Source organism: Equus asinus, chromosome 15 (genome assembly GCF_041296235.1).
Source record: "Equus asinus isolate D_3611 breed Donkey chromosome 15, EquAss-T2T_v2, whole genome shotgun sequence".
NCBI classification, from domain to species: domain Eukaryota; kingdom Metazoa; phylum Chordata; class Mammalia; order Perissodactyla; family Equidae; genus Equus; species Equus asinus.
In genome coordinates this window covers 8,795,285-8,822,090 of record NC_091804.1, presented here as the reverse complement: position 1 = coordinate 8,822,090, position 26,806 = coordinate 8,795,285, and the positions used below count along the sequence as shown (strand labels likewise).

General features: G+C 37.1%; 1 protein-coding gene across 6 annotated transcripts in view; it reads left to right on the top strand.

The window, feature by feature from the left end:
• Nucleotides 1-26,806, top strand: part of MACROD2 (mono-ADP ribosylhydrolase 2) — a 1,879,180-nt gene that overhangs the window by 1,782,157 nt on the left and 70,217 nt on the right. For all 6 annotated transcript variants that reach the window (XM_070485547.1, XM_070485545.1, XM_070485546.1 and 3 more), the window contains one exon: nt 19,422-19,499. In XM_070485547.1, the coding sequence (XP_070341648.1) occupies nt 19,422-19,499 (78 nt within the window). The remainder of the gene's footprint in view (nt 1-19,421; nt 19,500-26,806) is intronic.

Sequence of the window (26,806 nt, the reverse complement as noted above, 5' to 3'; positions counted from 1 at the left end):
GAAGTAAAATTCACAGTGAGAGGTCATGTTCCATGTAGTCATTCAGGGACTCAAGCTGATGGAGGCTTGTGAATTTCAACCTGTGGTCCCAAAGTTGTCTTGAGTCTTGAAATCTAGTCAGCAATTAGGGAGGGATGCACAGGAGGTTTGTATGGCCAGGCCTAAAAGTGGCATACATCACTTCTGCCTACTTTCCATTGGCCATAACTCAGTGACATGGCCCCACCAGATTGCAAGGAAGGTCTTCCTGAGTCCTGAAAGTTCCTCCTTCCTGTGTGATTAAGATAAGGGAAATGGATTTGTTAAACAACTATCTGGTGTCTTTCAGAGATGGGTGGTCTTATTATCATTATTATTGATATTTCCCTAATTTTACAAATGAGTCAACCAAGTTACCAGATTGAGAAACTTGCCCAGGGCTACACAAGTATTGAGAGCTAAAGAACAGACTTGAGCTTAAGACTTTTTTGGGAAAAAAAAAAACAAAAACTGACAACCTCCCATTTCTATGTGTTTTTTTTTCTCCTTATGCCATGCATCTGCTCTGTATTAAGAAACACATACACATGCTATTAAGGCTTTATGGAAAGTTAGCTAATCCCGCAGGGAAAAAATGAATGGTAAATCCTCGATGTTTCCACATTTCTGTTTTCAAGGACAATAGTGTGTTTCAAATTGTCTGCTGGTTTTTAAAGTCAGTAATGCCTAGAACTAAATGATAATATGTTTAGAGTTTTGCATGCTGTGTTTTATGGCAGACTCACTCTATAATTTTTATAATGTTTTCATTCTTTATATCTTTCCTTATTCCAAAATCATATTTGAAGTTGTTCTCTTAAAAATGACAGCTGTCATGAGCAACAGGGTCTTTACATAAGCTAATAAATGAGAATATGTCACAAGGAAGGCTCAAACAGAACTCTGATTCATGAATTTGCTTATTGGGTTTCCTAGTGGCAGATATCTTATTATATTTGGTATTGGATTTTAGACAGCTGGTTTTAACAAGTCTAAGGTCAAGTGTATATATTTGACCCTATATGAATCAGCTAACCTTAAATAGGTCGAAGTTCATGGCCGTGTTAATATATCATACTTGAATATGATTTCATTTCATAAGTCAAGTAAAAGGTGACAGCTCCCAAGCCCTATTGCCATTAGCAGACAAAGCAAAATAAACAGCTCACAGTCCACTCCTTCTTGAATTCCTGTGATACCTTCATGTTTCCCTCAAAGTAAAAGGCAAACACCTAACTGTGACCTGCAAGGCGCATCATTATGGACTCTTCTTGTCCCTCCATTCTTATCTCATAGAATCCCCTCTCCTCTCTGCTTCAGTCTCATTGCAGCCTTCACTGGTCATCTTTTGTAGAGCCCTTCTCCACTGAACCTCCCTCCCAGCCCCCCGTTTGTTACTTCACTACACTTGCTACTATCTGGAACTGTGGAGACCTTTTTTCTTTGGCATACTTACCTTTTGTCCATCTCCCTCCACTATAATTTAAGTTTCAGGGGGAGGAACGGCGTCTATGCTGTCCATCGTCTTTATCCTGAATGATTAGTACACAGTCTGCCCTACAGAAAGTACCAATTAAAATGTATTGGAGTTTGTTATGGCATCAACAGATATTTATTGGGTTTTAACTCTTTGTAAGATCTTCTGCAATATGATGAAGAAAACTTAGTTGTTGCCCTTCAAGGAATTTACAATCTAGATGGAAAAATGAGATATGCAGGCATGTGTTACATAGTAATATCACTGACAATAATAATAATAGAGGCTAATATTTATCTAATCCTTATTATATTCCATATTCTACTCTAAGAACTTTACATGGTTTCATTCATTCTCCTCTCATCTATGAGATAAATACAGTCATCATCCCACTTTACAGACGAGGAAAGCGAAGTACGGACCAATAAGCTGAGTTGTCTGAGGCCAAATAGCTAGGATGGGAGACAGCTAACAAACCAGACAGAGCATGACAAGTACAAAGGAAGGATTACACTGAAACACGTTAAAGGAGCTTGGGGTCAAGGAGGGTCCCTGGCTTGCGGTTGTCTGTGGTATGTGTGTAGAGAATATGAGATTTGAGCTGGGATATGAAAGATGCACAAAAGCAGTAGAGTGGAAAGAAGCTATTCTAGATGCTCAGAAAAGCATCATGAAAGTTTGGAAGTAGGACACCAAAAAACTATTTTAGATTCAATGAACAGACCATCTTTGCTTAAAGGATGGATCCATCCATCTACTTATTAATTGGTTGCTAATGTAGAGCCCTTATTATGGAGAACTCTGAATGCCGAGCTAAGAAATTTGGGTCAAATCAACATGAAGCAAAAAATTTTCAACCATTGGATACTGTTTGGCTGTAAGTAGTTTTTTAGTGTGGTAGTTGTTACAAGTTTATCATTCTCTTTTTTCCTCTAATTCCTTCTCATAACATCCTCTCCACTTATACCTAATTAGAGTCTTCTTCTTCTCAGCCTTTCCAGTTGGCATTTGTAGATGCTTCTTTATAAGCCAAATTAGATTTTCTGGTTTCTGATGGACCATCCTTTGGCAAGCTGCAATTTTCCATCTTCATAACTCTGGATTTCAAATAAACATGTCTTTAATTATTTGTATAAGTCAGGCTAATACTAAATTCTTTAGAACAGCACTGTCCAATAGAAATAAATGCAAGCCACAAATGAGAGCCATGTATGTAACTTTAAATTTTCTAATAGCTACATTAAGGAAGAGAAAAGGGACAGGTGAAGGTAGTTTTGTTGTTGTTGTTATTTGTTTTTTAAGTTCATAACAGTTACATCAAGGTAAGATTTCAGTTGTACATTATTTCTTGACTGTCATCACATAAGTGCTCCCCTTCACCTCCTGTGCCCAGCCCCCAACCATCTTCCCCCGGTAACCATTGAGCTGTTTTCTTTGTCCATGTGTTTGTTTATATTCCACATATGAGTGAAATCATCTCATGTTTTTCCTTCTCAGTCTGGCTTACTTCACTTAGCATAATTCCCTCCAGGTCCTTCCATGTTGTTGCAAATGGGATGAATTTGTCTTTTTTTATGGCTGAGTAGTATTCCATTGTATATATGTATACTACATATTCTTTATTCAATCATCAGTCGATGGGCACTTGGATTGTTTCCATGTCTTGGCTATCATGAATAGTGCTGCTATGAACATAGGGGTACATATGTTACTTTGGATTGTTGATTTCACATTGTTTGGGTAGATACCCAGTAGTGGAATGGCTGGATCATATGGTAGTTCTATTTTTAATTTTTTGAGGAATCTCCATACTGTTTTCCATAGTGGCCACAGCAGTTTGCACTCCCACCAGCAGTGTATGAGGGTTCCCTCTTCTCCACACCCTCTCCAACATTTGTTATTTTTAGTCTTAGTGATTATATCCATTTTAACAGGTGTAAGGTGGTATCTTAGTGTAGTTTTGATTTGCATTTCCCTGATGATTAGTGATGTTGAAAATCTTTTCATGTGTTTATTGGCCATCTGTATATCTTCTTTGGAAAAATGTCTGTTCACATCCTCTGCCTATTTTTTGATTGGGCTGTTTGTTTTTTTATTGTTCAGTTGTGTGAGTTCCTTATATATTGTGGAGATTAACCCTTGTCAGATATATGATTTGCAAATATTTTCTCCCAATTGGTGGGTTGTCTCTTTGTTTTGATTCCAGTTTCTTTTGCCTTGCAGAAGCTCTTTAGTCTGATGAACTCCACTTGTTTATTTTTTCTTTTGTTTCCCTTGCCTGAGAAGACATGGTATTCGAAAAAATCCTTTTAAGTTCAATATCAAAGAGTGTACTACCTATATTATCTTCCAGAAGTTTTATGATTTCAGGACTTATCTTCAAGTCTTTGATCCATTTTGAGTTTATTTTTGCATAGGCCATGAGATAATGGTCTACCTTCATTCCTTTGCATGTGGTTGTCCAGTTTCCCAACACCGTTTATTGAAGAGACCTTTTTTTCTCCATTGTGTGTTCTTGGCACCTTTGTCGAAGATTAGCTGTCCATAGATGTGCAGTTTTATTTTTGGGCTTTCAGTTCTGTTCCATTGATCTGTGTGCCTGTTTTTCTACCAGGACCATACCACTATGGCTTTCTAGTACATTTTGAAGTCAGGGATTGTGATGCCTCCAGCTATGTTCTTCTTTCTCAGGATTGCCTTAGCAATTTGGGGTCTTTGGTTGCCCCATATGAATTTTAGGATTCTTTGCTCTATTTGCATGAAGAATGACATTGTGATTCTCATTGGGATTGCATTGAATCTGTAGATTGCTTTGGGTAGTATGGACATTTTAATTATGTTTATTCTTCCAATCCATGTGCATGGAATCTCTTTCCCTCTTGTTATGTCATTATCAATTTCTTTCAGTAATGTCTTAATAGTTTTTGTTGTATGAGTCCTTCACCTCCTTGGTTAAATGCATTCCTAGGTACTTTATTCTTTTAGTTGTGATTGTAAATGGAATTGTATTCTTGAGTTCTCTTTCTGTAAGTTCGTCATTAGAGTATAGAAAAGCAACTGGTTTTTCTAAGTTTATTTTGTACCTTGTAACTGTACCGTAGTTGTGAATTATTTCTGTTAGTTTTCCGATGGATTCTTTGGAGTTTTCTATATGTAAGATCATGTCATCTGCAAACAGTGAGAGTTTCACTTCTTCACTCCCTATTTGGATTCCTTTTATTCCTTTCTCTTGCCTATTTGCTCTGGCCAAAACCTCCAGTACTGTGTTGAATAAAAGTGGTGATAGTGGGCATCCTTGTCTTGTTCCTGTTCTCAGGGAGATGATGTTCAGTTTTAGCCCATTGAGTATGATGTTGGCTAAGGGTTTGTCATATATGGCCTTTATTATGTTGATGCAATTTCCTTCTATCTCCATTTTCTTAAGAGTTTTTATCATGAATCGTTGTTGGATCTTGTCAAATGCTTTCTCTGCATCTATTGAGATGACCATGTGGTTTTTATTCCTCAATTTGTTGATGTGGTGTATCATGATTGATTTGCAGATGTTGAACCATCCCTGTGTCCCTGGTATAAATCCCACTTGATCATGATGGATAATCTTTTTGATGTATTGCTGAATTCTAGTTGCCAAAATTTTCTTGAGGATTTTTGCATCTATGTTCATCAGTGATATTGGCCTGTAGTTTTCCTTTTTTGTGCTGTCCTTGTCAGGCTTTGGTATCAGAGTGATGTTTGCCTTGTAGAATGTGTTAGGAAGTGTTCCATCCTCCCTAATTTTTTGGAATAGCTTGAGGATAGGTATTAAATCCTCTCTGAAAGTTTGGTAAAACTCTCCAGGGAAACTGTCTAGTCCTGAGGTTTTATTCTTTGCGATGCTTTTGATTATTGTTTCAATCTCTTTCCTTGTATTTGGTCTATTCAGACTATCTGTTTCTTTTTGATTCAGCTTTGATAGGCTGTAAGAGTCTAAGAATTTGTCCATTTCCTCTAGATTATCCATTTTGTTGGCATATAGTTTTTCATAGTATTTTCTTATAATCCATTGTATTTCTGTGGTGTCTGTTGTTATTTCTCCTCTTTCATTTCTAATTTTGTTTATCTGAGCTTTCTCTCTTTTTTTCTTTGTAAGTCTGGCTAGGGGTTTGTCAATTTTATTTATCTTCTCAAAGAACCAGCTCTTTGTTTCATTGATTCTTTCTACTGTCTTTTTTGTTTCAATAGCATTTATTTCTATTCTGATTTTTATTTTTTCTCTCCTTCTGCTGACTTTGGGCTTTGTTCTTCTTTTTCTAATTCAGTTAGGTGTAATTTGAGATTGCTCATTTGGGATTTTTCTTGTTTGTTAAGGTGTGCATGTATTGCGATGAATTTCCCTCTTAACACGTTTTTTGCTGCATCCCATATGATTTGGTATGGTATGTTATTTTCATTTGTCGCCAGGTATTTTTTTATTTCTCCTTTAATTTCTTCAATGATCTACTGCTTGTTCAATAGCGTGTTGTTTAGTCTCCACGTCTTTGTCCCTTTCTCACCTTTTTTCTTGTAATTAATTTCCAGCTTTGTCATTCATTTTTGCCAGTTTTCCTACTATATGCCTTGCAGTAGGTCTTTTTACATTGACATATCTAGGAGATATGGAAGCCTCTTCCATGCAGATTTCCCTCCCTTTCCCTAGGTCTGAGAAGTTCTCTGATATTATTTCTTTGAACATGTTTTCTGCTCCATTCTCCTCTTCTCCTTCTTGAATATCTATAATTCTGATGTTGCATTTCCTAATTGAGTTGGATATTTCTCAGAGACTTTCTTCATTTCTTTTTAGTCTTAGTTCCTTCTCCTCCTCTGTTTTGAGCATTTCAACATATCTATCTTTGATTATGCTGATACTCTCCTCTACAATGGCCACTCCAGCTGTCAGGGAATCCGTATTTTGCTTTATCTCTTCCATTGTGCCTTTCACCTCTAACATTTCTGATTGATTCTTCTTTATAGTTTCAATCTCTTTTGTGAAGCAGCTCCTGAACTCGTTAAATTGTTTCTCTACATTCTCTTTTACCTCATTGAGCTTTTTGATGATAGCTATTTTGAATTCATTGTCATTTAAATTACATATTTTTGTGTCTTCAGGACTGAATTCTGGGTACTTGTCATTTTCTCTCTGGTCTGGAGATTTGATAGAGTATTTGATATTGCTAGAGGAGGTGGATTGGATCTTACACATCCTGATATTATTTGGTTGCAGTTACCACCTATTGCCACTGGGTGGGGCAGGTCAAGGGCCACACATTCTGAGCCCTCCACCTTCAGCTGAGATCCCAGGCAGCAGAGTGGGTGTAAGGCGGGTTGGGGGAGAGGTGCTTTCTCCTCCATGCTCCCTGGGCTTTCTCACTCTTCTCTCACTATCTGGTCTCCTGGGGTGTTGGCTTGATGAGGTCACCCCCCACGAAAGCCCTCCCACGATAGAGGTCTTCCCTCTAGGCTGAATGGGCCCTCAGGGGTCCTTGATGTTCCCATAAACAAATGTCTCCTCCCCGGTTCCTTCCCTCACGGAGCCTCCTGCAGTCATGGATTGCAATCTTTAGGGGAGGAAGCAAAGTTCTCTCTTGCCCTGTTCCAGCTCCTCCAAAGGGGCTCCAGCCTCTCCACCTTCCGTCGTATGGCTGCATGTCTCTCTGACATTTTTGTGTTGTGCTAGGATGTCCTCTGTTGGAGTATGGATGCCCCTTTTTGTTGTATGTTGTAGGGGAGAGAGTCCCAGGCAAGTTCACACCACCATGATGCTGATGTGACTCAAGAACCATTTCAAAAATAGTTTTAATAGTATACTTTAACAAATATGTTCAAAATATAGTAAATTCAACATGTAGTCAATATAAAAATTATTGATGAAATATTAACAATCTTTTTTGCTTTGTTTTGTACTAAGTCTGTGAAACCCAGTATATATTTCACACTTATAGAATATGTTATTTAAACTCACCACATTGAAAGGACTTAGTGACCACATGTGGCTGGTGGCTAATATATTGGACAGTGTCTAGAGTTGGCTTGCAATAAATATGTTGTAGCAATGGTTTATTCCTTTTAGTCTTAAAGCTTTATTCTTTAGGACTTCTTGCCTGCAAGACTTGATGCAAAGACCTGGACTTTTCCTGATATTTGGGCAGGTGTTTTTCGGGATACATGTCAAACTGCAAGGAGTTTCAGATTTTTAACAGTAAGATCCAGTAGATCTAATATTAAGGAGAGGATTCTCTGAAAATGGCTCTCACATCTTCACATATTGATATGGATCTTACAGATTCAGCCACTCCTAGAGCTTTGTGTTCTTCCTCACCACATGTGGGATCTTGCCCTTCCTGCAATGGAAAATCCATGGTGAGGCTACATAAGGATACTTATTTTTAAAAATCCTACTTTAAATGAAAGATAACTTTGATATAGAAAAGAATACACACATATGGCTTTGGTTAACAAATTCAGTATATCCTAAGGCAGTAGATCTTAAAGAGTGGTCCTTGGAGCAGCAGCATCACCTGGGAACTTGTTAGAAATGCAGATTCTCAGGCCTCACTCCAGACCTGCCCAATCAGAAATTCCGGGGGAGGAGCCAGCAGTCTGTGTGCTAAAAAGCCCTCCAGGAGCTCCCAGTGCACGCTAACATTTAAGATCTGCTACAGTACGAAAATAATATGTTGAGGGCAAAGTATGGGGAAGCAGTGAGTGTTTGATGCTTAAAAAGAGAAAAAAGGTAATTTTCACACCTCAAATAAGATTCACCATTAGATACATTGACATGGCCATAGTGCAATTAAAATACACTTTCACGTGCAAAAATATTAATGAATTTCGCCAACACAACATTGAGCAAAAGAAACCAGACATGGAAGAGCACATATTGTGTGTAATTCTATTTATTTTTTTGATTTCTTAAAGCTGTCCACTCGATTCCAACTCCTAAACCCTGTGTACAGCAGAGCAAAACCCTGCCCTGTCGTTTTGCACCAGCCTCTCACCTTCCAGCACTATATTAGACAATGCTCCACTGCCAGACGTAGGGTTTTCATGACCAATTTTTTGGAGGTTGGTGTCCAGGTCCTCTTCCTACCCTGTCTTAGTTTGGAAGCTCTGCTGAAATCTCTCCACCATGGGTGACACTGCTGGTGTTTGAAATACCAGTGGCATATCTTTCAGCATCACAGCAACATGCAACCACCACAAGATGACAACCGACAGATGGATGGTGTGGTTCCCTGACTGGGAAATGAACTCAGGCCAAATCTTAACCGCTAGACCACCAGGGCTGGCAATGCCATTTATATAAATTCTGAAAACAAGAAGAAATGATAAATGCTGTTAGAAGTCAGAGGGGTGATTTTTGGAGTGAGCATGGTGACTGGAGGGGAAAATGAGTGGGGCTTCCAGAATGCTAGATATGTTCTATTTCTTGAGCTGGTGCTGGTCATACAGGAGCATTCAATTTGTGATAATTCATCAAGCTGTACACTGATGAAATTTGCACTTTTCTTTATGTATATCTTCAATGAAAAGTTAAGAACTCAAGTTTTTTCAAAAATTATGAAGACAACTTTTTAGGCAAGTGTTCAGTAATGTAAGTAACATACACTTTAATTCAGCAGTCTCTCTCTCCCCCAGTTGCCCCTCCTAAACGACAAATAGAGATTTCACCTTAAAGAGACCCCATTTAGCAATTCTCTGAGTTAGAAGATAAATGTAAACTGCCTTGATGCTCTCTTGCATCATTTGTTTAATTAAGGTCCTTCCCTCCCTCTTGGTCTCTGCTCAGTGCCATCCTTTTCTTATTCTTGATTGGACCCAGACCCACCTCTAGCATTTGATTAATGAATCCTTAAAGCAAATCTGGCTCAAGTGGGATCCTCCCAAAGAGATCTGCATTTTGAAAACTCCCAAAAGACAGAAGATATGTCAAGTCCCAAAAGAATGAAATGCTCCTCTGGGAACCATGAGAGGACAGGGTGGATATTTTAGAACAGATGGTTTTATGTGGTGCCCTCTTATATCTCACAACCCAGATGGCCTTCAGCCCATCAGCTTCATCCACTAACGTAGTTGCCCTATTAGATGTGTTTTCCTCACCAGTGCCGTAAGAGCAGTAGAACAGTGTGTGTGTAGCAAAGGGGCAAGAGGGTGATGCCTAAACAGAATGTGGTCTTCCAGACAGAAGTACCACTAACCTCGAGTTTTTGCTGATTCTATCTGCAGTGGTGCTTTATCAGGTAAGGCCACCAAAGAAGAGGTGACTACCAATGTGTGTTTGAGGATTATCCAGTCCTTACATTGTAGGCTCTTTTGGTCTATAACAACAAAACTACTTCTCATTCTTTTCACCAATAACAGAACATTAGAAACTGTTGGTTATTAAACTACTCTGATTATCTTTTTTTAGAAACTTATCAATATAATTTTCTACTATTAACAGAACTGATATTCGCCAGTACACCCTGGTACTGCTGCAAGAATTTTTGAAATACTGAAATATTTACAGGCTCTTTGGCAAATAGTGACTTAAGTCCCGTCCTTGCAAGTAACTGCCATTACTACCCTGCCATCCAAGACACACCAGTGAGGCTCCAGGCCCTTGCCCCAGTGCTGTGGACATGTTCATTCTCATTGGCTGACACTACTGCCAATTAGTAAGTGTTTTGAATATCACCTCAGACTCCCTTATTCATGCTGTCAACTTATTCATGCTACTTTATCCATGTTATCCAAACACCGACTACTTGATGCATTTAAGGATGGATGAAAATTGACTCCAGAGAATTGGGATGGGGAAAGTGAACCTTGCATTTAGGGAAGGTTCTATTTCAAAATCCATTTTGAAACTTTGTTCTGGTGTATGGCAGGGATGCCAAACTTGAATAGCTAACATTTGAAAGATAAATCATCCAAACAGCCATGCGCACAAGTGCATACTGTCACTTTTACAGAGAGAATATTTCTGTTCCCCCAAACACATACAAACTTTATACGTTGCCCTAGCCAACATGATGGTATTTGGAGATGGGGTCTGTGGGAGGTAATGGGAGTTAGATTAGGTCATTGATGGTGGGGTCCTCATGGTAGGACTAGCTGCCTTATTAAGAAGAGGAAGAGAGCGCGATCTCAATCTTTGTCTCTCCAAGTTCCCACACTGAGGAAAGGCCATGTGAGGACACAGCAAGAAGGTGGCAGCTGTCTGTAAGCCAGGAAGAGGGTGTTCACCAGAAGCCGAATCAGCCAGTATCTTATCTGGGACTTCTGGCCTCCAGAAGTATGAGAAAATACATTTCTGTTGTTTAAGTCACCCAATCTATGGTATTTTGTTACAGCAGCCCCAGCCGACTGATAGAGTCAGTCATTGCATTAGGAAAATCTATTATAATGATTCCAGAACTCATGGTTAAACTTAGTCTAAAATAGGAGTGGATTAAAACAAAATCTTCGTGGAAATACAAAATAACAGTTTTAAGTTAATCCTTAGTCTACTGCCCAAAGTCCTCATAAAATAACATTTTACAGGATTTTAACACATTTTTCTCGGTTTATGAGGCAAAACGTTGCCCTCATCATACGAATGCCTCTATACACCCCATTTCCTGTAATACCAGATGCCATCTAACTTTTTTTCCCACCAGGGTCATTTTTGAAAACGAATTTTACTGAACTTGTTTTATTCTGCATGATCAGGCTGTTCCCCTCTTTAACTCTCTCTGTTTCTTGGTCTAGTATCTTTCAAACTGTGTACAAAGTTCATGAGGGTGCCGAACACTTGAAATGAGGAAAAAGGTGAATCTTGAAAAATGGATCTAAAAGAATAGCAAACTTCTTAAAGTAATGTTTCTAAAAATCATTTTAGAAATGCTTAAAGTATATATACACCTTAAAATTAGATAATGAACTTGCAAGAACCACAAAATAAGCAAAGTCAAACTCTTTTGGGTTATGCAGAAGCGACACACATTGAGGTCTCCTCAGGTGGTAGGAAAGTCAGAGCGCAAGGGAACCATTTCATCCGCTCCAGGAACTGGATCGTCCAGGAGGCCGCAGCAGCTCAAATGGTTCTTCTAGCAACTCAACAACTTCTCTAAAAGTTGGCCACTCAAGGGGCACCCAAGACTTTTACTACCTTCTTTTCCTCTTTCACTCTTCTAATGCTACCAAGTAACTCTCTATGCTTCTTTGTTCTACCCCATCCACAGCTTGTGTTTCTTCCCTTCCCCTTCAGTGAATCATTGCTTTTAAACCATTCTATGCTTCGAAGCTTTCTCTGTATATTTTACCACCAAATACTCGAAGGCAAAGTTGCTGATGGATTCCTTTCATCATAATCTAATATTAATTATCTCCTGGTGAGTGGAGCTCTCGTGTCAGGCCAGCTTTATGTCTGTTGGCCAACCTATAGGTGACTGCCCAGGACCCATCTCTCACCAATCACCTGTGTCCAGCTCTCAGGGTTATATGGTGTAAAACCTGGCAACCTCTTTTTCCAACTTCTCTTAGATAGGTGGCAGGCACTTTTCCCAACATTCGCTAATTAAAGGCAGCCTGGTATAAGAAAGCAGCAGACTGTAAGTTAGGAGAATAGGGTAAACATTCACATTTTTGCTACTAAGTAGTGCAAGACAGGTTAGTGACTATCTTGGCTGTCTTTGTTTGGGTTCTCCAAAAGCAAATTCTGAGACAAGGATGTAGGAGCAAATGGTTTATTTGGAAGATGGTCCCAGGAAGCACAGGTGAGGCTTGGGGAAGTGGGGTGGGTTCCTGCTGAAGGGAACTCAAACGCCATTGCTCTAAAAAATATGCAGAGCATACTCAGAATTATCTCCCTGAGGGGTGAGGAACCTGGGGTTTTATCTCCTGAATCCTGTGGGAGTCAGGAATTGGGCACTAGCTCCTGGGTACTTCTGGCCCACCTGGGGCAAGAATGCCCTTGCTCAGAGTCTCAGAAAGCAGTTCAGCTCATGGAACCATCTGCTGCAATTTCAGGAGTTGTCCGAAGGGATATGGGTGAGGCACTGTCAGCTACAAGTCTTAACGGACATGGGCTGTTTCTATTCTAGTTACTCTGGCTCTAGAGAGATCTAAACTCTATATCTCAGAGGTGGGAGTGGGCTGAGAAGAAGTAAGAGACAGAGGAGAGGAGTGAATGCAGCCTTGGGATACCCAATACAACAATACAACTGGTTTATTTAAAATGGATGAAAATTGGATTCGATTTGAATGTTCAGTAGTAAGGACAATAGTAAAATAGCTTGTGGTAGATCCACATAATGAACCATTCTGCAGCCATCCAAATTATAGAATTATAGTTTTGGATATATAGAACAATACCCAAAATATATAATTTTGTATATATAATTATATATTCATCCAAATTATAGTTATACATATTATAGAATTATATGGGAAGAAAACAGAAAAAAGTAAGCACATCCATTTTAATTTGGATGGGTTTGTGGATCCTTCTAGGTGTGAGGAACAAATAGGTGTTAATAAGAAGCCATCCACATCTTTGAAACTCACGTAAAATGAGTAACTCCCGCGAAGGGTCCAAATGCTTATCTTAGTTTCCAAACATGTCCCTTTCCATCATTTGGGAAAAAAGACTTAAGTTGTGCTTCAACAGGGTGGGTTATGACGCAGTCCCGGGGACTGTAGGAATCCCTGGATCTCAGCAGGGTGAGGTGCTGGTTTCCCAGCCACACTCTCCCAGTGTCTGGCTGCAAACAACCTGAGCCCAGAACTCGAAGCATTTATGATCCTACAGGCAGACTGTCTACTGTCTCAACGTCTCCGTGAGACAAAATTACTGAGAAGCAGTGGCCAGCCGCTGGGCTGTGACTCTACTCAGTTAGGGCCGAAAGGCCTCATCCTTTCCCCTAGTTGGAGGGTCCTCTCAGTAGTACAGTCACACAGACTTTTCATTATCAGATTGAATTAAACGACAGTGTAAATAAAACACTTGTATTCTCCCTAAGTTATAGATGAATGTTCTAATAGAATTCCAAGTCAGTTAACATCTAGAACAGTAGCTACTTTTCAAGCCTGCGGCCTGATCAGACTGGTAGAAAAGTATTGTCGAGAGAGCCTGCGGTTCGTGGGTTAGCAAGAGAGGGAGGCAAGATCAGAAAGGAATCAGAAGGATGGAGGGCAAGGATAGCAGGTCACAGACGACTGAAAACAAGAGCAGATTTGCCTTTGTTTACATGGCCAAAGGGGAAACATTAACTTGATGGAAAGGGTAATTAAGCATTTCTTTTTCCATCCTGGTCCAGCTCGGCTTCATATCCAGCTGTTCTGTCTTACATTGTGATGATTCTTTGTTCAGTTTCTGAGTTAACGATGGCCAGTGTGGCATGGATGTCACATGGCACTACTTCTCCTGCTATTAACCTGTAGTTTATAAATAGACAGTAAAAATCTGACTGTGAACTGTCCAACTCAGGTATGCAGACAATGAGGGAAGCGTGGGAATGTTTACAGAGAAGTGTTGTCCAGAACAAAGAGATAATTTGAACAAATCAGCAGATTAGCACCATAAAGTATTTTAGAAGGATTATCTGGCTGAACACCCTCACTTCCTAGATGTAGAAACTGAGATTATGTGAAGTGAATGGATTTTCCTACATTAATGAAGTTTGTAGTTGTAAATCTAGAATCACAACCCCAACTAGTGCCCATCCTCTCATGACGGATTCTCTTATTTGCTTGTATTTTCAGTAACCTGCAGAAGACTATCACCTCCAATGGAGGAATGAGCTGGTTCATACAAATTTACTGTCTGGAATTTGGAATGTGTTTTTTTTTACTTCACTTTTTTTGAGGTAACATTAGTTTATAACATCATATAAATTTCAGGTGTAGATCATTATATTTCAACTTCTGATGGAATATGTTTTCTAATAGAAACAAAGTTAGTGGTACACAATGGTGGTTTTCCCAGCCATCTCTCAAAGACTGTTAGTACCTGGATTCCATATCTCTTGGGATGATCGGCCCCCTTTTAATAGGGGTTAATAATTGTATAATGAAGACAGATGACCAACCATAGCTCAATTGAGCCTCCCGATGCTCAGGGCAGTGTCCTGTCCTATGGACCCAGTTACTTTTCAGGTAAATATAGATCAGCCTTGTATATCCAGCTTCACCAGGACAAAGCACAGTTCATATCCTCACCATCTGAAAACTCTGGGACATATTACAGGATATATTTTTCCTACATAGAGGAATAGTCACTGCAAAGCTTCAATTAGACCATAATTGGCTGTGGAGACTCTAGTTTATTGTGGATAAGCAAACTCTTCAGATGGAGGAGAAACTACTTTATTCTAATTGCTTCACATAATAAACCAGTGATTCAAATGAGTAGGCCAAGACAAATGTTTTGCTTGGTCTAAACAAATCAGTGTACAAGAATCAAAGGAAATCCAGGGGATTGTGTTTCTGTACAACTTTTGCGTCAAGCTAAGATCTTCATGTGTGGATTTTACGTGTTACAGAGCAAGGAGATTTTACATGTAGGTGTTTGTGGATGGCATTTGTTTTGTTCAGACCCATTAGACCTTTTACACCAAAATGACCTTCTGCCACTGTGCTAAATAGCAGTCGGGGCCCCTCTCTTACTAGATGGATTTTGTATACCTCCTGAATTGAAAAATGTCTTCAAAGACAGTTAATGATCTGTTCAGTTTTAGACTTTATAGTAGCCTCTAATTTTGGTGCAAAGTGTTTTTTGCCAGCTGGATTTTCCTCCTCATTTATTAAACACATCTCTATAGTTTTTTGGCAACTTCCTTGAGTCAGATCTACCTTAAGAGTTCAAGAATTGCCGTCATTGATGAATCCGCAGAGTAGGCATCAAGTTCTGTAGCTCATTCCTCATTAACAGTCCTAGAAATCTTTTGTAAAATGGCAGTGTCACTGGCATTAGGGTATACATGTCTATAGTCATTTTTACCCTTGTTGGGGTTGTGAGTCCCTATAAGAATATAATGGAAACTATCTCCTCCCAGACAAATAAACATATGAATATATGCACACATTTTGCATATCATTTAAAAAGGGTTTGTGGACCCCTAGGGTATATTCAGGGATCTCCTAGGGTTAAAAACTTTTGTTTTAAAGGGACGTCTTTGAAAGGCATAGCATTTATTTTGATTTGTAGTTTAGATATATTTATTAAAATTCAATGTTTTTATCATTTCTCATCACAGCTTAAATCTATACATGTGCTATACTGTGTGGACATGTGTAGTTGACTACATTAAAAATGATCCACTTTTTAGAATTTCTGTTTTATTTTTTTAATTTTAATCTATTTAAAATATTCTTTTAAACCTTTTTCAACTTCCTAAATGAGGAGATTTTTTATGAAAACATTTCTTTTTTATTCTTGCTAATCTTAAAAGATAATCTATCTTTAGAACTTTGGCTTGAATGTTTGATGTGATATTTGCATTTGAAAAAATTCTCTAATAGGACATTGACCTTAAAGATTTTGAAAGTCAGAATCTACATATAAATTTAATTCTAGTCCTCTGCTATTCAAATAACACTGACTGACTCTCAGAATTAGGTGAGAACTCGTTTGCTTTTTTTATGCTTTCTTTTTTTGTGAGGAAGATTGGCCCTGAGCTAACATCAGTTGCCAATCTTCCCCCCTTTTTTTTTCTCCCCAAAGCCCCAGTACATAGTTGTATGTCCTAGTTGTAAGTCCTTCTAGTTTTTCTATGTGGGACGCCACCACAGCATGGCTTGATGAGCGGTGTGTAGGTCCGCGCCCAGGATCTGAGCCAGTGAACCCTGGGCCACTGAAGTGGAGCATACGAACTTAACCACTATGCCATGAGGCTGGCCCCAACTCTTCTACATTTTTTTGAACATTACCAAATCATAAGGTTTAGAATTAAACAAAATGTGAATCCATGGTGCAGCAAGAATTTAGTATATACAACTACATTTTTCATGGCAGTTTTTAGAACTGACAGAAAGAATAAGCTCTTTTAGTGACCTTATATACTAAATATATCCTCTCTCTTTCTCATTATGAATAATGATTTTATATACATATATGGTGCAGCTTTCATCACCTCCTAAGCAGAAAAGCTCCACTGTCATTTCAAACCCACAACTAAGGGTAATGTAATAGGACTCATGATTTAAAGCATTCAGGATCAAATCCAGTCTTGCTTAGGTTCATGAGACTGGAAATTCAAATAGCCTTTTTAATAGAGAAACTACAATAGAAATTTTCCACAGCCACCTGGTTATGTGTGGATGCTATCATGAGTTTATATTTTTTATCCTGCTTTATTGCTGTATGTAGAGGTGGAACATTTCTGGAGAAGAAGCTCACATACAAGACAAAATGAGCTTGTGGTTTTGATGATGGGGCATGTTGATACAAAATCCTTATCATCACATAAAGATGTGTATTTGTGTACACGTAGAATATACTCAAATATAATATTTCTAGGATGCACAGTCTTTCATAAATTTTATTTCTGAAATCAAGACACATTCTTAGGATTGATGGTGTGTTATAGTTAATTTGGTAGCATTTTTTTCTAATCCTACACAAAATAATAGTGCAAATAATAATCGATGGTGTCTTGAGTTCAGTGAAATACATTATATATAGTTTAGGACACATAAGATCAGAGACACCTGAGCAATGTTAAAACAACTCCCCCAAGGAAACTGAAATTAAAGGGTCAATTAATTTGCTAAAGAAACAAATATAGGTGATAAAACAGGTACATTCTAGAGATTAATTTTTCAAATACTTTCACCCATCTTATGTGAATCATTAGACCATAAACTTTTAAGCTCAATGCAAATCATTATTTAAAAGACATTTCTTATGTAATATTTGGTGTGTGAAACATAATGTTTATGTAAGTTTAGAAAACATAATGAGTTATTGTTGAGTGTAAATGAACAAATTTTAACTACATGCAAAATCTTGGATAATCTTAAAATGTTAAGGTTGACAGAAATGAGCTTTGCCCAAGATAACATATCAAATAATGCCATTTTCTATAAACAAACTAACAAAAATACTAAAACACTTTCAAAATTAAAAGTTAGCCTGATTTGTGTGGTAGCTTTTTCAATCTTTGCTCATTTTCAGCGTTAAGGTGGAAAAAAGTATTCAAAGGATTTTTTTTTATCCACATGTTAGAGCCAAAATTAAAAAGGCATATTTTAATGGGAGCTAGTTTAAAACAGTTTGACATGAGTGAGATAACAGTTTGGAAAATGTGTCTATGATCAATTTTGCTTCCAAATTTGGGTGTTGAAACTTATTGTCAGTCTCAGGAAGAAATAAGAAGCTGTGCAGATAATTAAACATTTGCCTTGGGGGAATTATTTGCAGTTAATTAAAACCATACACTTTGGGTGTATACTTGCTTCGCTGGTTATTAAATTTGAATCATATGTTAACTACCCAGGTTTCTCACTTGTCCATCAAACGTTGCTTGTGGCAGTTTCAAGAAACAAACTTTCTCATAATATTCCAAACCATATTGTTTAAGGCTATCTTCTAGTCTGAGAAGCAAGAGAGGGAAGACGGAAAAGGAAACAAAGAAAGAATAACATGTTAGACTCCATTTGATTCATTCTGTTAGGGAATCTGTTAAAACTCAACTGAGTGATACTAACTCAGTAGAGAACCTATCTGTAAGTAATAACAAGTGTCGATCCACCATCCCCAGCTTTCTCCACAGCCACATGCATCCAATGTTAGCTCATGGCACCAGAGGGGAAGGGGTTGGGGGGAGAGAAAAAGGGGTAAATGGGCACATACATATGGTGATGGATAAAAACCAGACTATTGATGGTGAACACTATGGAGTCTATACAGAAACTGAAATATAATAATGTACGCTTGAAATTTATGCAATGTTATAAGCCAATATGACCTCAATAAAATAATTTTTAGAAAAGGATTAGCTTATGGCTTTTGGATATCTTTCACTTATGACCCTTTTAGCTGCGTGAAAAATATCATAGAGGTTACTGGATTGTAACCTCCATAAGGACAGAGATTTGGTGCTCTGTTTACTATTGACTCTCTAGCATCAAGAACAGCGTCTGGCATACAGTTGACCCTTAAAAAATATTTGTGGAATGAATGAAAGAACCTATTTTCTGTCTTTCTGCTGACCCACTCACATGCTCTTTCCAATGACTTTTAAAGAGCCTCCAGAGAGGCCTCAAACATCCAACAAGGGACCCTTTCTTGCTTTGCAAGAGTCCATTGTCACTGAAATTCTTTTAGCTACGTTATTTCCTGTAAAGTATACCATATGACAAAAAAAAGATGACCTTGTGCTGATTCCACGTTTAAACATGCTATATGAGGTAGCGGATGAAATTGCACAGAACAGAAGGCTTGCATGCCCCTTTTGCTATTGTTCTACTGGTATGGTTCCTGAGGAAGACAAACTTAATTACCGCTGGATCTCAAAGATCTGCATCTGGCTCTTTCAAGGACTCCAGGCTCCCATATATGAACAACTACAGTAATGGAAGCATTAAGAACATTAAAATTAGGTATTCCTTTAATCTTCTCTATTTTGCCTTCCTTTCATATCCTTTTGCACAATTCTCCTAAGACTTTCACAGATGCATAAAATCTTCTTATATTTTCTTGTTTGTTGCAAAAAGATGTCTCAACCAAATCTCTATCATCTTTACCTTGTAAACTTCGTGCAGATAGCTTATGTAGTATTTTAAGAAAATCTAACTTATTGATTCAAGTATTAAAGTATTTTAATGGTATTCTTAAAAAATAGTAAGTTCTGTCCCCCAAACATAAATCTATCATGTTAGTTCTGGAAGCTACTCTATTTCATGATTAAAAATGCTTACTAGAGGTTTTGTTTGTTTGTTGTGTCAGATTCTGCAAAGGATGACAATATTACAAAAGACAATGAAGTAACAGATCATTCTATGTGTGACCAAGATCAACCCAATGGTAAGTTGTGAGATCTTTTTCCAGTTTTTATTCTACTAAGAAATATTGTATTTTTAAAAACTCAGATTTTAGTTTTTCTGGCAAAATACTGAATCTGGTACTACTTTATTAGAGCTGAATACTATCGGTAGCTACCACATTCAGAAAGGACATTTGCTCTCTACAATTATCATCATTCATTATTTTTTGTACCAGGCTGGCTTCATTTATTTTTGTTACCTGCCTGAACTCTACAGGCATTGGGTTTGCAACTACTGAAATGAAGATATGATAACAAGGAGAATAAATGTGAGACATATACAGAATAGATCCAGGAGATTAAATCTACATATCCTTGGATACCAATAAAAGACAATAGAACAAACAGAAATGAAGCAATCTTTAGAAAAAGAGCAGAAAAAAAGTTTTCCTAATGCAAACCAGTTCCTCGACCCCAAACATGAGAGTACACATTATATTTATAGGCAAAGATAATAAACGCTCAAATGGGAACAGAAGCCTGCAAAGCCTCATGGAATTTCTAAAGATCAGTGATAAAGAAAAGCTTTTAAAGCATAGAGGAAAGTCAAAGTTAGGTTACAAACAAAATCACCAAAATCAGATTAGCCTTAGCCTTCTTCTCCCACAACTTTACTAGAAGAAAATGAAGCAACATTTCCAGGCTCTAAAGGACACAGTTTCTATATTTAGTAAAGTTATTATTCATGCATGAGGTCAAGAGTAATATTTTCTCAGTAATACAAAGATTAAGAAAATATGCCACCCCGTATTCTTTCTGAATAATGTAACAGAAGGCCTGCGCAAAAAACAATATGTATAGAAAGGAAGGAAAAATTCAAGACTGAGAAAGCACAATTGCAAAAGACTATATAGTAAGAGACTCATTAAATGTACGAAAACGTCAAAATAATTGTTTCAAAATTAGTATCAACATATCTCACATAAATGTTTGCTTTTACCTTTGAAAATTATGGTATATGTTGTTTAAAAATGAGAAAGAAAAAGCAGTCACTTCTGCTCTCAGTAATGAAAGTCTAAATAAGGTAGACCGTTGCTCCCACTGAAGACAACTAGACAACCTAGACAAAAAACAAAACAAAACAAAAACAGCTACATATATATGTACGGAGGGAGAATGTCTGCTTAAAGTTGTCAGAGAGCAACAAGATAGAGAATTGTCAGCATAGATTATGGGAGAAAATGGATATCCAGAGATGTGAGCTCAGAATTGAAACTGTTCTTATTTAGTGCATTTGCTGATTCTGTAAAAGGTGTCTTGAGTCCCACTGCTCAAAAGGACAAAGAACTCTGGTAAACCCCCTGTGTTTTGGGTTGAAACTCCAGATATGTACCCTAACCCTAACCCTAGCAGGAAGAATGAATCAGCAGATCAGCCTTCTAAAAGACTGCTGCCCAACTCTGAATCATCTCCATCCTCCAACTAAATTAAGACCAACCCAGATTGTTAGTCCCTCTAGGCACCTGAAAAAAACACATGTAAAATATTTACTAGATGAACAAAAAAGAGTGTTGTAGGTTTCAAACCATTTACCTAAAGAATTTGTTAAATATAATGTCCAGCACACACATACAAAAAATAGCCAGAAAAAATGAAACAAGGTAACACGAAAGCAGTCAAGAAAAGCAAGCCCATTTGGGCTTAAAATATTAGACTTATAAACGCAAAGTATAAAATAATTATGCTGACTATGTGTAAGGAGATAAAGGCAAGATTGAAAATTTTAGCTGAGAACTAGAAATTCAAAACAAAAAAAGAAAAAGAAAACACGAAAAGAAAGTCTAGAAGTAAAAGATACCACAACCGAAATGAAGATTTCAGTTAAGTGGATTTGTAGTTTAACAGCATATTAGATATAGATGAAAAAGAATTTGTGAACTAGCATTTAGGTCAGAAGAATATATCCAGAATAAAAACAGTAGAGGAAGAAAGGATGGCAAACATTAAAGAAAAGGAAAAGATGAAGGATAAAATGACAATGTCTATCACATATGTAATTTGGAGTCCCAGACAGAAAGGAGAGAGGGAATTGTGCAGAAGTAAATCTGAAGAAAGCATGATGAGAAATTTCCTACATTGAAAGACATCAAGCCACATGTTCTAAAAGCCCCTTGACCGCCAAGCAAAATAAATCCACAAGTAGGCCCATCATAATAAAATTGCTGAAATCCAATAAACAGAATATCCAAAAAGCAATCTTCAAACAAACCATTGGATGGATAGCTGACTTTTCAATAGATATAATGGAAATAAAAAGACAATATGACAGAACAGCTGCCAATCAAGAATTCTAAACCCAGGGAAAATGTATGTTTCAAGATTAGAGGTTAATTAAGGACATTTCAGACCCAAAAAGGAAAGGAAAGTTCATCACCAGAGAATTCTGATGTTCTTCAGATAGGAACAAATTGATCTCAGATAGAAGGTCAAAGATAAAGAAGGAATTAAAAGCAAGGTAAATGGTAAGTATTGGATAAGTCTAAATGAATATTGATGGTACAAATCAATAATGATAATAATAATTTTTTACGGGAGTTAAGATATACATAGAACTAAAACATACCACAGTAATGGCATTTATTGGAATGAGGTAAACTAAAGTGTTCTAATGTTTTTCCATTGTCATGGAGAGTAAACGTATGAAGTAATATTAAAATTTGCTAAGTCTCAATAATACCTGAGAGTTAAGAAATTATGTTTCCCTGTAGTTACCCCAACTAACTGCCTGAAGAGACTTCCCAGGCCACAGTGCAGAGAGGAAGAACTCAGGCAGAGCCCAGCAGACTCTTTGAGTTGGAGAGACAGAGCTGAGAGTCTTGGGAGGCCAGGGTGTCTGCTGTTTACAGGGCAGAGTACTGGAGAGGAGAGAGCTCCACAGAGTGAACACTCTAGACAGCCACAGAGGAAATCCCTCAAGTCTTCTACTAAGCACTAATCAGTTCATGCATGGGGAGAAATTGACCAAGGCTGGGTAAAGAACACTAAAGGATTTGAGGGAATGATACCTGGAACTTACACAAGGCTGGACGAAGTACCTGTTCCCACCAGCCAGACTGGAAAACCTAAAAAATTATAGAGGGCTTAGAAGGGTTTGCCTCAGTAATGCAGCAAAACTGACGATATACTAAATGCTGCTCTTGTCCTCCCTAATATAACATAAAAGCAAGACTTGAAAGGATCAAACTGTTTCTGAGTAATTTAACTGCATCCCAGAAGGAAGCTCAAGAACATCATAGGAAAATAAATGTATCTCATGTCCAACAAAGTAAAATCAATAAAATTACCAGGCATGCAAAGAAGTATTGGAAAACAAATCTCCATGCATCTCTAGTGTTTCTGCACACTTTATGAGCAGAGGCATTGCCTGTCTTTGTTTTGGTCAACATTTTCAAGGCTGTTTGTATGGCGAACAATCTTGGAAGACAGAGAACGTGTCTCCCTTTGGAGCAAAGAGCAGTCTTGCTTACAGCCTTGGAAGATAGGAATGGTGCCTCCCTCCAGATCAAAGAGTAGGCATGCTTACTGTTCATTAAAAAAGCTTCAGATTCTCTAAGCTCAAGTTTCCTCCCCTATAATACAACCCACTGATACGGGTGGTACCTGTATCACCTGGTCACCCTGTGAGAATTAGGGCTCAGGAAAGAGTACAAATACTCTGGCTACTGCTATTGTCTGAATAATAAACTGTTCTTTATCTCTGACCTGGAGTCTTAATGTCTTCTGTCAGCATCCAAGGAATTGTGGGTAGCTAACTTGTTAATCTGCAAGTAGGATAAAATCTCAGACCCTTTCCAATTCTTGACAAGAAGTAGGAAAGTATGACCTATAGGAGAAGAAAAATCAATTAATAGGAATTGATGCAGAAATGCACAGATGGTATAATTAATATGAAAGGCCATGTTAAAAGTCATTATAACTGTATTCCACATCTTCTAGAAGCTAAAGGAAGGATTGTCCATGTTAATTAGAGACATTGAAGATATAAAAAGACCCAAATTCAATGTCTAGAGATGAAAAACAAGAACATCTGAGATGAAAATTACACTTGCTGGGAATGATGGCAGATTAGACTCTGCAGAAGAAAAGATTAGTGAATTTGACAATGTGGCAATAGATACTACCCAAATTGAAACACAGAGAGAATAAATGATGGAAGAAAATGAAGAGAGCATCAATGATGAGCTACGGAACAACTCCAAAGGTGATTCCAATTCCAATATACATGAATTGGAGTCTCTGGAGACAGGCATGGGAGCGGGAGACAGAAAAAATATTTGAAGTAAAAATGGATGAAATTTTTCAGAAATTTGATGGAAACTATGAACCCACATATCCAAGAGTTCTATGGCCCCAAGCACAAGAAACATCAAAAAAATTACACCTATGTACATCACAATTAATTTACTCAGCACCAGTGATAAAGAGAAAAATCTCAAAAACAATCAGAGGAAAAAGACACGTTACATACAGATATAAACATGAAGCAGAACTCTCATTGAAAACTAAAAACCACAATTACAAGCTAAAATACAAATGAACCTCACAAGCATAATGTTAAACTAAACAAGGTTAAAAAGCATATATATTGTACAATTTCATTTATAAGTTCAAAAAGCAGGAAAAAAGTAACTATAATGTTTAGAAAGGCATGTTTAAGTGGTAAAACGATAAAGAAAATCTAGGTAGTGATGACTATGACAGCCAGAGTGTTGATTAAATTCTGGTGACTGGGGAAGAGGTACTGATGGGGCTATGAGCTTCTGGCTGTCATAAGCATATACAGTTTTTCTATTTGCTTTTGGTTATTTAATTGAGCTCTCTATATTGTTTGTGTGCTTTCCTGTATGCATGTTGCATTGTAATAGAATATTTAAAAGAGGAAGGAAGAAAAGGAAGAAATAAAAAAGGAAATGAGGAGACAGAAAAGAAAGGAAGTATCAATGGCAGAGTTTATAAAACAAAGATTATGGTCGGGGCAGGGAGAGTTGCACACAATGCTGACTGCAGTAAAGATAATCAAAAACCGGAGATCCGACTCTGCTGTGGGTTCTGACAATATACGTTCAGTTTCAGAATAACAGAAAACTTTTATGATTATCACAAATAGAATTAAATCACAATAGAATTAAAAGAAGGTGTCTTACTTTCTAAGTTTCCCCAAAAGATCATACCAAACATAAGGGTATATTCAGTGATACAAATAATAATAAACAAATAGCAGTGTAACAGAAACACAATATATCAAATAAGATGACAGAAACACAGGCAAATAGCCATGAGAGTAAGTGTAGTTAGGTTATTTATTAGGTGTGAGAAATACTCAGGTTGAATTAATTTCAATAAAATAGTAAAAGTTTAAAGTGTAAAGTTAGAAAAAGGTATATTTGGGAAAGGAACAACAAAAGAAAACATGAAAAACTACTTTAGAATCTATCCAGTTAGAATTCTAGCAGAAAGTCTCAAGTGAGAAAGAGTTGGTCATTTTATATCAATAAAAATTGAAATCCATGATTAAATATAGTAATGATGGGTTTTCATGTGTCAGATGATATGGCAAGATACAATATGAATAAAATCCTATTGGAAATGCAATGGGGAATTCATAGATATAATATTATCAGTCAATGACAGAATAAATAGGCTGAAAATGACATGGAATCTTTGAAAAATGTGATTAACAGTGTAGTTCTATTGTAGGAATGGACAGGCTGATCAATGAAACCAAATAAAGAGTTTAGAAACAGACTCAAGTAGATCTGGGATTTCAGTATATATTCGGGTTGACATTTCAAAGACAGATGACTCAATAAATGGCATTAAGACAGCTAGTTGGCCATTTGGAAAAATAAGCTGAATTTCAATCTCATTCCTAATACCAACTTAACTTCCAGAAGGAGCAAGGAAGAAACATAGAAATGAAACTATAAAAATACTAGACTAAAAGAACTAAAGTGTATTTTTTAAAATTTTAAAATAAGGACTGCTTTTTGAGCTTGAATGCATATGCACAGATACATGATTGTACACATGTATGTTATAAAGTACACACAAACGTACACATCCGCAATATGCGCGTACATATGTCATTATATGTCATAAAGAGGGAAATGGCTACAGCTGAATATATAGATTTTGACATGATAAATAACGTTATAATCAGATTCTAAAGAAAAACTACTAGAAAAAATATCCTCAGCCTAACTCACAAAGAATTAAGTTTTTTATTACAAAAAACACAATTCATAAACAAATAAGAAAAAAAAACAAACAACGCAAGAGGAAAATGGGCAAAGGACTCAATTATAATTTACAAAGGAAGAAATACAGTCATTATAAATATGCAGAAATGACCTATTTCTTCATTACTTAAGGAAATGCAAATAAAACATGATTTCGGTGTCTTCTTTTGAATATCAGATGTTGAAGTAGGATTGAAAATGCACAGAATTGGTATGAATAGGGTATCCAAATATGCTCACACATCATTGGAGGGAGACTAAAGGGCATGACCTACTCCTCAGCAATTTTGACAAAATCTAACAAAAGATAAACTGTTCATACTTTGATCCAAGAATTATACGGTAGGAATTTATCTTTAAAGTAACCCCCACTAAGAGTATAGAGTGAGTTATTCACAAAAATCTTTGTGATACTGCGTTTAATGGCAAAAAAAAAGAGAGGAACCATCCAAAAGTTTGTCATAACATGGAATATAATGCATCTTTTAGAAATAAGACTCCTGAAGAAATTCTAATGGCAGCATAAGATGCTTATAAAAATATAAACTAAAAAAGCAAGAATGAAGGGAAAATTCATTTTGATCCCAGGAGAGAGGATATATTCAGACACATACATAAAGATACACACACACACACACACACACACACGTGTGTGTGTATATATATATACAGATACATATATTTCTGTACACATATACATATATTACAAACAAATGGATACACACACAGGAGAAAGATAGCAGTTTATAATATTAACAGTGGCAATCCCTTAGTTGTAAAAGTATCCATGATTCTCAATACTTGAATGTATTTTTTAGTGTTTCTGTAAGGAAATTGCTTCTCTTTTGTAACTACAGAAAAATAGTAATTTTATAAATAACTTCCATTACGAGAGTAGGTTGTATTGACCCTAGGCGAAAACTAAGGATGAGTAAAAGAAATTCACACTTACCTAGGTTTAACTTTTGCTCTTATTCTGGGGTATTTTTAGACATGGTAAAAAGTAGCAGCAATCACATTCCAAATTTAACAAAAGAATACAATTTCTA